Here is a 12,377-nt window from a genome sequence, read left to right on the forward strand (position 1 = left end):
ATGCTGTGAGGGATGTGTGTTGATCCCTATCCCTGTGAACTTGAAGGAAAATGCAAATTATAAAGAAAATTTGCATGAAAAATAAAGAACAATGGTAGCATTTAATTCTGTTTCAAATGTCATAATACATTGAGATAAGTTTAGAAGACTGAAGTAATCTTTGTGGAAATTGAACTTAATCTCATTATCCCTGATAGTCAGGTCTTAAACAAGAAGAAAAAAAAGAAATACTCCTGGCTAAAAAGCAGAATTCAAAATTGTTCAAAAGTTCAGTTTACACTCTGAAACGAAAAAGTTTTTCTGAAAACAATGACCATACAGTAGGTATAAATACCAAATATTGTCATATCTGCAGGATTTGGGCTGTCCTTACTCTGAGTCACTGGGCAATAAATACTTCCTGACTCCAAATTGCAATAAGCGGCTCAATGTGTCTAATGGCATGGCATGTAGAAAGAATGAATTAGCCCAGCATTTTGGCATCCATATAATTGTGTTGTTCATTTATTGAGCATTTTTACCTAAATATATACATGGTATACGTTTCAAACCTATAGAGTTTTTACATCTTATAAGGGAATTCCATATTATTAATGGGTTGAACAATAGAAACATGCTATTAAAAAAATAACTTCATTGTTAATGCAGTGATCTATTCTAGTTCTGTTCTCACTCTTATGATTATATAGGTATAGTACCTTCGATGTTATAAAGGTTTATACATCAAAGCATGCTGCTCATATTTTATCATTACATTTTAGAAACATTTTTGCACACTACCAATTGCAATTTCCCATTGTAAAGATCATTCAAATGTATTTTACTTTAATAGATCTGATAATAGCTGTTGCTTTATACAGAGATAGTCTCCATTTAGCTGGGCCATTTATGCCTCTGAATTATCATGTATGAAATCTTGGTTGTTGATGTAGCTTTGTAATGTTTTTTGCCGTTAAAGACACAATTGCAAGTGACTAAAACCCAAGTCAAATTTAAGAAAAAAATTTAAAAGGATAGTATATTTGATATCACACAAGTGAAGGGACTAAGTGTTAATTTAATGCTTAAATGATGTCCTTATGCCTATGTTGCTCAGCTCTGCTGGATTCAGCTTGATTTTAGTGTCAGGCTATCTCAACCTCAAGGTAAATTTCAGGCACACACACCTAGGGCAGGTAAGATTGGTGTGCGTAGGACAGGGAGTTTCACTTAGTAGAGCAGGGACTGTTTCTGAAAACAGGTTAACAAAGTATTAGAAGACACCAGAGTAGGGCCACCTAACAACTATCAAAATTAATGAAAATTGGCTTTATTGGCATTCATCTTCTTTTATGCATTCTTTTTGTAATTTGGGATCCATTCAAATTCTGAAGCGCAACATGCTCATTCTTTCTGCTCCTTCCCTTGGCCCCAACTCTGCAACCCCAGGGGGCTCTACCTGCTTGGTGATGAGTGGATGGCCTCTCGTTAACCTTTAGTGTCTAAGGTTAGCCCGGTCAAATTTGCTGGCTCTTATATATAATATGGATACATACATATATTAACAATTTATTATAATTACCTTACAATTAATGTATTAAATCATAAGATTGACACAATACTAGCAATTCTGCTCTGAAGTTTAACTATGTGGATGTGAAAGTTCTGGGTAAATTTAACACAGCACCTGTATACAAACCAATATTAAATAGCTTTCATCCCAAAGAAAACACATGTCTTCTGTTAGATTTGCTCATGATGTGATGCTTTAATATTTGAAAAATTAATTCACGGTGACCTGTAAATTATGACATGGGTTTAATATGTCTTAGAGATGCTTCTATTTTAAAAGTTGCCATCGAGAAATAAAGTAACTTAGGTATTAACTTTCCTACTGATAATATAATGATAGCTTTCTGAGCAATTGTTTTACAGAATGCAGCACACCAGAGCTGGATTGGCTTTTAATAAAAGGGGGTTTATTTAGTTAAAAACATATAGTTCTTCAGATGAAAGGCAGCTAACTTCCATCTGAGGTTTTTTCTTAGGTGGGAAGGCACAGAGTGATCTCTGCTGGTCTTCTCTCCAAGCTTCTGGGTTCCAACAGCTTTCCCCGGGGTGACTCCTTTCTGTATCTCCAAAGGTCTGGGCTGAACTGAGAGTGCTGAGTTGAGGTATGCTGAGCTGCTCAGGCTGTGCTGCATTGAGCTCTCTCTTTTAAGCTTCCCATGAATTAAATTAAACATAACTCATTGTGGAAGACACTCCCCTTAGAGACTGTGGATGTAATCAGCCATAAATGAGTTTCACAGGCTGATGCAAATCCAAAGCAACAGAACTAGGCACCATCACCCGGCGAAGTTGACACCTGAACCTAACTACCACAGCAGTCATCCTTTAAAGATTCATAGATTACGGAAGTCAGACTGCATGGGGTCAAATCCGGACTTCTTCATTTGCTAGCTGTGTGACCTTGAGAAAGTTGCATTTCCAGTTAACCACCTGATTGTAAATGAAGTGAGTTGCATATGTAATAAGCTGAGAACAGTGCCTGGCCTATATAATAGGTGCTCAGTACACATTTGTTGAATGACTTGTACCCCATGGCACAATATCTTAGCACCGTTCCTGATGTGATACTCCATAGAATTGAGTTTGTTATTAAAGGCTTATACATTGTAAGATACTGTTCTGTAAGAAAATCTAAATAATGCATCTGATTTCTTTAGGTAGAATAACATCTTTAGGTGAAATCACTTGTAAAATGTTTTCATATTGACATTTACGCAAACCAGAAAATATTTTGTGTTCTTCATTCAATACACAGTGAAAGATGTATATAATCTGTATTAAAGAGAAAACCTCCTCATTCCACCTCTCTTAGCTCCATAGGTTCAAATACTAGTCGTACCATTATCTGGGTGAGAAGAGGTGAGCTAACCTTTGTGAAATTGTTTCTTCACAATGGAATTGGGAGGATAATCCCGTTTCATGAGGTTGCTGTGACAATTACAGGAAATGATACAAATAAAGTGGCTCTTTGATGATTGTTGGCCATTGTGTGACCCCCAAAGGATTATAAAACATTAATGTTATGTTACACACTGCTGAGTCAAGCTGCTTAATCACCCTGTGCTTAATTTTTCTTTCTTTAAAGCTCTCATGTCCTCTGTACGAGTTTTAGAACACAAGCACTGTTTCAACAGCTAAAGGAACTGAGGGATGGATATGTTTAACTTGCCCAACAAGGACTGCAGAGTATATTGAGAGTAGGGGTGTTTTACAGTTTTTATAAGACAACATACTTTAAATACAGTTTATAAATTGTCTATGAGTTTTAAGATGGCCTCTGACTTTGGTTTAGAAAAAAGAACCAGGCTTTCTCCTAACCATCTGTTAAACAGACTAAACTCTAAAGTCATTTCTATTTCTAAAAATATGTGACTCTATAATTCTCTTGCAAAGTTGACTATAGGTTTTCGAGTTTAAGAACATGGAAATTGGGTGGACACAGTAATTGTTCTAGAACAGTGACATTCAATAGCACTTCCAGCAATGATGGGACATGCCGTGTGGCTGTGGGGCACTGCACGCGTGAACAGTGTGGCTGAGGAAGTGAATTTTTAATTTCACTAATTTGTTCTGGTTTAAATTAAAAGAGCCACAGGTCTGAGTTATCACCTTATTTATGATTTTTGAAAAATGTTTGAAATAACACATTGTAGGCTGTCTTGGTTTCTTTTTTAATATTTGGTGCAATGAATTTAAAAGCAGCGATTTCCTCCTTGCTTTTCAGTCTCCTGCACACAGTTACTCGAGCTATGACTCTGGCAAAAATGAGAGTGTGGAGCGAGGTGCAGAAGACCTGTCACTCACCAGGGGCGATGAGGATGAGGAGGACCACGACGACCGTGAGGACGCCGAGAAAGTCAACGAAACCGACGGCGTCGAGGCCGAGAGACTGAAGGCTTTTAATGTGAGTCCCTCCAGGCTCCCGCTGCAGTTTGATTTTTGACCACCTCACTTTCGTGTTGTTGCTTGTTGGTAAATGTGGCGATTTTAGAGAACTGTTTGCTTAGTTTCCAGAAGGGTTTTTAAAGTACGGGAAAAATCTTTGCCAACCAGACACCAGAATTGCTGTGTTTTGTTTAGCATTGCAAAGCCAGATGGGAGCTGAAAACTGGAGTTGTGATGTGTGAGTAAGCATGTTTCCCTAGCGGATGAAGGGGGCCTCAGCTTATTCATCGGAAGAGTACACCCACCATCAGTTATTTCTCTTGCTTCCCCAGCTTATCTAATTATGCATGACAAAAGACACAACTGTTTGTTTTCAGAGATTAGTACTCTGTGCAGCGTAGCAATGTAGTAGTCATATTTATCATTGATAGAGAGTTGTATGGAGTGCTTAATTGTCACAGTCTACTGTTATTTCCTGATTTTTTTCTACACAATAGTCTATTCTTTCCTGTCTCTGTCTGTCTGTCTCTCTCTCTTTCTAGTTTTTATCCAACCTTTAGAAAGTCTTTAAAGAGTGTTTGCTTAAAATTTCTGGCTTTCCATTGCAAAGTTCTCCAGTGCATAAACCACAAAAGACTATTTTCCTATCGGTAATCAAAAAAGGAAGCTAGGAACAGCAGAGAGCAGTCCTCCAAACCCTTCTCCTCTGTCTCCCTCTTGCCAACAGATGTTTGTCAGGCTGTTTGTAGATGAAAACTTGGACCGAATGGTCCCAATCTCTAAGCAGCCCAAAGAAAAGATCCAGGCTATCATTGACTCATGCAGGCGACAATTCCCTGAGTATCAAGAGCGTGCCAGAAAACGCATACGTACTTACCTCAAGTCCTGCAGGCGGATGAAAAGAAGTGGTTTTGAGATGGTGAGTTTTGAATTAAAACACAGCCCTAGATTCCATCCAAACCCCACATGTAAACCATGACACTATTTTTTTTTCATCTTAGTGTCTTTTTTTTATTTTTTCCATAATGTCAGGTCAAAGGGGGTTTTGTTCGCTTGTTTGGTTTTATTTTTCCCCTTCTCCTTTTCATCTTCCTGAAGTATTTATCCCCATTGTTGATTGAATAAGGAATACCCTGTGCAACCAGTGCTCACAGGTCCACAAGGTGCCATGTCATAGGAAATGAAGGTGATACGGGTGAAAACCAATGAGAACCAGCATCTCATGCATGTTTGTTTTCTTTTTGTCACTGCTAAAGTGGGTATGAGGTTAAGTCTTGAACTGAAGGAGCAGATGTTGCTTTAGTTGGTCTGTGAGAATGGCTCTCTAGGGGACCAAGTGAAATGGATGGAATCATCTAAGAAATACGGTCTTCATGCAAATTGTTAATGAATAGCAAGCCTTGTAAAGATCAGGGAATGGACATCCTTATGTGAAAAACAAGGTTTTGTTGTACTTGGTATCTTATTCATTTGCTTGTGGATGGTAATGTGAGTTTTCATATTCAGCTAGGCCTTATAGACAGATGAGATTTTAGATTACTTTATGGAGGGGCAATTAGCTGTTTTCCAAACTATATTCTGTTTCACCTTGTTGTAATTGCTATACCAGAAATAGTTCATATATTTAGATTATACGCTTTTTTTTTCACTTCTCCCTATCTATGTGACAAAATGTTTTAGAAACTCTCTGAAATCTTGTTTTTTTGTGTGTTCTTATCTGAGAAGGCTCCATAAAAGCTACAACTATGAGTATTTGTGGTCCGTGCTCTAGTTTGTTAGGGTAGCTAGGAGAACACTGAGGGTGTGTCATATACAAGAAATAATTTTGCAGAAGTAAAACCCTGTGAAGTGAAAGTAACAAATCCACTATTGTCAGTTTTTCTACTTTGGCATAGAAAAATGTCTTTGCTGTTTTAAAAAGGTAAAAAAGATGGGTGTTCATGAAAGAAAGGCAGTCTGCTTAAATGGGTAGAGGCATTGGCTGGACCCAAAGAGCCTAGTTTTGCAGTCTGGTGAGAACTGGGCAAGTTACTGAAACCTGCCTGTGCTTCAAATTCCTCCTCTGGATATAAATCTGAATTTATAAATCTCTGAGCGTTATGTAAGTTATCACCTATAAAGCCCTGAAATTCATTCCTGAAATGTAATAGGCACTTAGTAAATCTTAAGACTGAAAATATTTGTCAATGAAATGTTATTCAGTCATTTGAAAAAAGTTTCCCCAAAATATTTGTGTTACACAATTGCAGAAATTTTGCCCTATGCAAACTGCAATTGGTGGTACATAAATCATATTAAAAATAAAAATGGCATAGCTGTGCCTGACCAAACTAAATTATGACAAGAGTATAAGAGAGAAGAGATAGCTTGATGAAATAGAGCTGTTTTCCCAGTTACTGATCATCTGTGGAGAAGGAGACAGATGACAAAAAGCATATCTAAACAGGCACTAGCATTATAACAAAAAGGAAAATTTCATACACCAAGATTTTTACTATCAAAGCATCTAACTAATTTTCCCTAATCTTTGAATGTTACTTAGAGCTTATTTTGATATAATTAACCTCATTTTTCATGTTAGAAAGTTTTTACGTTAACATTCTTTAGGTGCGGGGGGTGGGGGGGTGGGGAATCCTCTCCATGTGGAATTCTTAAGTTCTCTAAGGAATATCTGAGGCATTTATAGGTTTTTGTTGTTGTTCATTAGTCACATTTGTTCATTGTGGAATAGCATCCTTATTGGGGAATGCACAAGGACAAAAAGTTGACAAATACAAACTTAAGGAGATTTGCAAAGTAATATTGAAGGAAATACACTACAGAAATATACAGTGTTTAATTTAAAAATTCATTCATTCGTTACTTTATTCAGTATATATGGGATATGTATTATTATCAAGAACTCGGTCTTTATTGCTTAAGTAATCAATTTGTCTTTCTTCTAAATTGTTTCTGTGATGCATGAAGTAGAATAACCATATCATGGCAATTTTATAAATATTTTTACCAATTCTCTTTTATGAAGCATCTCAAATCATAAATCTTCAATGTTGAATGTCAATGGGCATATTTCATAAAAAAAAACAAATCTAATAAATTGCCGCCCAGAGTACTGTCTTAGTATTCGCTAGACTTTAAGAATCCAATGAGTTAAGCAGTCATTACATTAATCATTAGACAAATATTCCAAGTTGTCTATTGACTTTATGGTTATTTCAGCTACTTCTTTGAAGAATATTTATAGTTTCAGAAAAGAAATGAATCTCTTCAGGGTGTCCGGCTCTTAATTCCAATAATACAAGAACAGATTTCACACAAGCAGGAAATGTTTGAAGCAGTTTTTACAATGCAGAGTCCAGTAGAGCATTGTATACCGTGCAGGGAAGAGGAGAAGGAAGAGGATGGTAAATTAAAGCAAATACGATTAAATAGTTCTCTCACCCTGGTGGGTACTGGCCCCCACCTCCCACTCTCATGGCAGGCATTTGGGAGCTCTTGGCCCTAGCATAGCTTGCTGGTGCCAGAAAGGAATATAGAAGCCCACTTCCCCAAGATCTGGTGTAGACCCCTGATCACTGAGCCCAGCCTTTGATTAGATACATTGGCTCGATCTAACCTGCCACAAACAGAAGCAGCAGAGAAGACTTAAAGATAGGGCACTTCCTCAGAGCTGCACAGGGCAGTTGAAGGGTCTGCATTTGCTGGGTAGGTCAAGAAAACATGGAAGAAGGCTTCTCTCGACCTTCCTGACCCCTCTCTCATACCCTCCAGGGCAGCTTGGAGCCAGCTGGTGCTCCCTTTGTTGGTCCCTGGCCTTGTTATGGCTGGCAAAGACTGACTTAGGAAACTACACTTCCAGTGTGCCCCATCTCCCCAACACATGCCCCCAGAATTTGCCCTCCAGGCAAAAGTAGCTTCAGACAGTGAAAGAGGTATAAGAAACACTTAAGGAAGATGACCTGGGCAAAGGCTCACCTGCTTTAGGTCCTGTGCTGGAACACCTGGGGAAGGAAGAATTCTCCCCTGGGAAGTAAAGAGGGCATTCAAACTCCTATAAACAGAGGACCTGCTAAGGCCAGTAGCAATCACAGGTCCAGAAAAGACAGGGATGACCCCAGACTTTGCCTTGGCTTGGGGCTGAATTTCTTGATAGAAGGGCTGATAAAATCTAAAATCTCTGTCATCTCATCAGATGGTTACAAACACAATAAACAGACATTTTCAGGGAATAAATCTAAGAGTTAATATTTACATATTTTAAAGTATACAGTGTGCAACAAAATTTTACAAATAAAGAAACAAGAAAACTTGGTCCATCCAAAGAAGCAGCATAAAAATCCAGACAGCATCAATGAAGAAAACCAGACTATGGCCATTCCAGACAAAACCTTTTAAAAAAATGACCTTCAGTCACAGAGAAAGAACTAAGGAATATCAGGAAAAAATGAGTAAGCAATATGTGAATCTCAATAAAGAGATAGAAATTATAAAAAGGAAACAAACAGAACAGATGGAGTTGAAGACCACAAAAATTGAAATGAAAAATGCCCAAGTTGGTTTCAACAGCAGATTGGAGCTGGCAGTTGAAATGAAGAGAAGGCAATTAAAAGAATCAGGCTGCAGAGCAGAAAGAAAAAATATGAATTATGGGATTCTCAGAGAAGAGAGACAGAGGCTGAAGAAATACAGAAGGAAGTAATGACAGACATGAGTATACACATCTAAAGAGCCAAGAGAACACTAAAAAGGATAAACATGAAGAGAAATATGCCTCATCACATATGGATCAAACTCAAATGCAAAGTACAAGGAGAGAGTTCTGCATCATGTGTGCAAGGGAGTCCCAATTAGGTTAAGTGCCAATTTTCTATCAGAAACTATGGAGGCAAGAAGGCAGAGCATTGAAATATTTATTGTGCTGAAAGAAAACAATTGCACAAAAATAATTTTATATCCAGCATGTGTTTTCTTTCCAAAGACATTCCCGGATAAAAGCTGAGGGAGACCTACCCTACCAATAATGCTTAAGGGAATTCTTCAGACTGAAGAGAAATGACACCAGACAGTGTTTCAAAGTGTCATAAAGAAATAAAGACCTCCAGTAAATGTAGCCATTTGGGTAATTATAAATGCCAGTTATTAGTTAGGTATATTGTTGGCATGTAACTCCACTTCATACTTTCTACAGGAACTTGAATGCAAATTCATAAATAATAATGAAAAATGTATGTTTTTAAACCTACAAAGTACATAGATATAGATTCTAACAAGTACAGAAAAGATGGGATGGAAGGCTATAGGAAAAGTGTATATGTATGCTAATGAAGTCAATTTCGTATCAAATCAAATATGATTGTTAAATAGTTAAGATATTAAATTTTAATAACATGGTAACCACAAGAAAATTATATGAAAAAAATATCTGGATAGAAATGAGAAGGAACACAATACAAAAAACAAAAACAGCACATATATAGACAAATGGGACCTCATCAAAATGAAAAACTGTTGTGAAAATGACTTTAGCATGAAAATAAAAAACAACCTATATAATGGGAGAAAATATTTGGAATCTATATACGTGATAAAGGATTATATGGAATATATTTTAAAAAGTCATTCTACCAAACAACCACAAGTCAAACAACCTGTATAAAAAATGGGCAAAAATGTGTACAAATATTTCTCCAAAGAAAATAAACAAATGGCCAAAAAACACATGCAACTTTGCTCTACATTATTAGCCATTAGAATGATGCAAATTAAAGCTGAAATGAGATGCCATTTCACACCCATTTGAATGGCTGCTATTAAAAACAACAACAACAGAAAATTAATAGTGTTGGAGAGGATGTGGAAAAATATGAACACTCATTCACTGCTGGTGGGAATTCAAAATGGCACAGTTGCTGTGGAAGAGAGTGTAGCAGTTTTTCAGAAAGTTCAGTTTAGAATTACCCGATGATCCAGAAAGCAGGAAGTAGAACAGATATTTACATACCAGTGTTCATAGTGACATTATTCACAGTTGCCAAAAACTGGAAACAACCCATGAATAGATAAAAATGTGGTGTATACATCCAATGGAATATTATTCAGCCATAAAAATGAATGAAGTCCTGATACGTGCAACAACGGGGATGAACCTTGAAGATACCATGTTGAGTAAAATAAGCCAGACACAAAATGACAAATATTGTATGATCTCAATGCTTTGAAACAATTAGAATAAGTGAACGCTTAGAGTCAGAATCTAGAATATAATTTACCAGAGGGTGGGGTGGTGATAGGAAATAAGGAGTTAAACCTTAAAATGCACAGAGTTTCTATTTGGGATGATGGAAATGTTTTGGTAATGGATGGTGATGATGATGGTAGTACAACATTGTGAATGTAATTAACACTAAATTGTATACTTAAGTGGGGCTAAAACAGGGAAATTTTAGATTATATATATGTTACTAGAATGAATTTTTTTTAAATGATGGAACTGCACAACAAAACTATTGAAGCCTAAGTTAAAACATGTACTATACGTAGTCTAATTATGAAAGCATGCCTTCATCGATTGTAACAAATGTACCACACCAATGCAAGGTGTTATTAATAGGGTGGTATATGAGAATCCTATATTTTATGTATAATTACTCTGTAATCCCACAACTTCCTTAATAAGAAAAATGAATTAAAGTAAAAATTCCATCAGAAATATAAGCAACCCTTCTTATAAGATCCTGGTAAAGACCATGTAATGCTTATGTAGCTGTTATTATGCATATCATTCATCAAGTATCTTGAGCACAAATATGCAGATTTCTACATGACTACTGAACTTAACTGATGCTAGTTAGAAAGTACATTTCATTGGAATTCCATGTGTGCTATTTCTACCAACTCCTGAGCTTTCTTATATATGCCTCTACCTTATCTAGGATACTTTCATTCCATCCTCTAAATTTTTTTTTTCACAGTAATTATTTTTAAATACATCCTTATAATATCCTCCTCAATAATTTTGATATCTTATATATTGATAATGTCATAGTTCTTCCACCTTCTCCATTGCAATGATCTGCTCCTTACATTTTGTGAAGATTACAGCCATCATACTTGCTGGAGTTGCTCATCATTGCAATATTTGGGTTTTGGGAATATGGTGACCTGCATCCTCATGGAATCCACATCCCTTTCTGTTCACCATCACACTGTAGATGCAGAAACATTCTTAGGAAAATCTAATAATTGTTAAATGATAGTTGAGCTTAAAAGAATGGAAATGAAATTTCCAGGTACCAGAAATGAATAGGAAATTATAACCAGAGCAGTGAAATCTTAACTGATTAGTAAAATCTTAACCTAGGAGGATAGAAATAGAAAATCTAGGTCCAAGCATCTCAGGACTGAGTTCTGAACGCCCATTCAAGTTCAGGAACCATGGCTTCCAGTTCATGACCAAGAAGGAACATGAACTGAGAAGTGCATATAAAGCTGGGACCCTGGAACAGCTACTCAAAGGGGAATTAGAAACATCGAAGTACAACTTCCAGAAGTGAATACTAAAGGCAAAATGAACAATGAAATTAACCTTACTCAATGGGCTAAATAGAAGTTAAGATTCAGCCAAAAAGAGCAATCTGTAAACTGGATTTTTATATATCATTATTTTCATAATAATTATGGAAATTATCCACAGGAAAAAAAAAAGAGAAAGAAATATGAAAGAAGAAACACAGAGAAATTAATATAGAGATAGATCCAATAAACATTCCAAAGTTTAAAATAGAGAAAATGAGGACAAGGCAACATTCTACATTCAAAAAAGTAATGACTTAGAAGTTTCCAGAGTTGATTAAACTATGAATCCTAAGAACTGATAAGTATACCATTCCTGAGAAGTATGAATAAAAACAAATCCATACCCAGGTACACCACAGTAAAACCACAGCAGACCAAAGAAGTTCGTAAATGCTATAAGGAAGAAACAGCAGATCCTCCAAAAGGAAAAAAAAAAGAAATTAGACTGTGCACACTTCTCTTCCCTGTAACAATAGATGTCAGAAGACAATCTTCAAAATAACAAGGGAAACGTCCAGAAGTTTTAGGAAAAATTACTTGAACTATAAATTAATGCCAAGCTAAATTCTACTTCTGCAGTGAATTTGAAAGAGATACTTCAGACACCTACTGAGGTTAATACTCACAGATTGTCTCTGGATGAGCTGAAATGCATTTTAGGAAGAAGGAACTGAATCCAGATGGAAAATAAGCAGCATTGGTGAGCACCCTGCTTCTTTTTTTTTTTCACATGGGCAGGCCCCGGGAATCGAAAGCACCTTGCTTTTATAGTCTGTGTGGATCTTACCAGTTTTCTCTATTTCACCAGTTGTTACACTCCTGAATCTTGTATCTTTGAGTTTTAGTCTTTTCCTGAAAAAGAAAAA

The 12,377-nt window shown here is 36.5% G+C and overlaps 1 protein-coding gene across 12 annotated transcripts in view; it reads left to right on the forward strand.

Moving 5' to 3' along the window:
- The window catches only part of NOL4 (nucleolar protein 4), a 377,490-nt gene that overhangs the window by 278,215 nt on the left and 86,898 nt on the right, over positions 1 to 12,377 (forward strand). For 7 of the 12 annotated variants that reach the window (XR_013165209.1, XM_077135663.1, XM_077135662.1 and 4 more), the window contains 2 exons: positions 3,776 to 3,955; positions 4,664 to 4,855. Coding sequence is in view for 11 of the 12 variants with exons in the window: in XM_077135663.1 (XP_076991778.1) it covers positions 3,776 to 3,955; positions 4,664 to 4,855 (372 nt within the window). In the remaining variant the exon portion in view is untranslated. The remainder of the gene's footprint in view (positions 1 to 3,775; positions 3,956 to 4,663; positions 4,856 to 12,377) is intronic. The other 5 variants (XM_077135666.1, XM_077135672.1, XM_077135665.1 and 2 more) reach the window with 1 other exon arrangement.

This window comes from Tamandua tetradactyla, chromosome 18, assembly GCF_023851605.1.
Source record: "Tamandua tetradactyla isolate mTamTet1 chromosome 18, mTamTet1.pri, whole genome shotgun sequence".
Classification (NCBI taxonomy): Eukaryota; Metazoa; Chordata; class Mammalia; order Pilosa; family Myrmecophagidae; genus Tamandua; species Tamandua tetradactyla.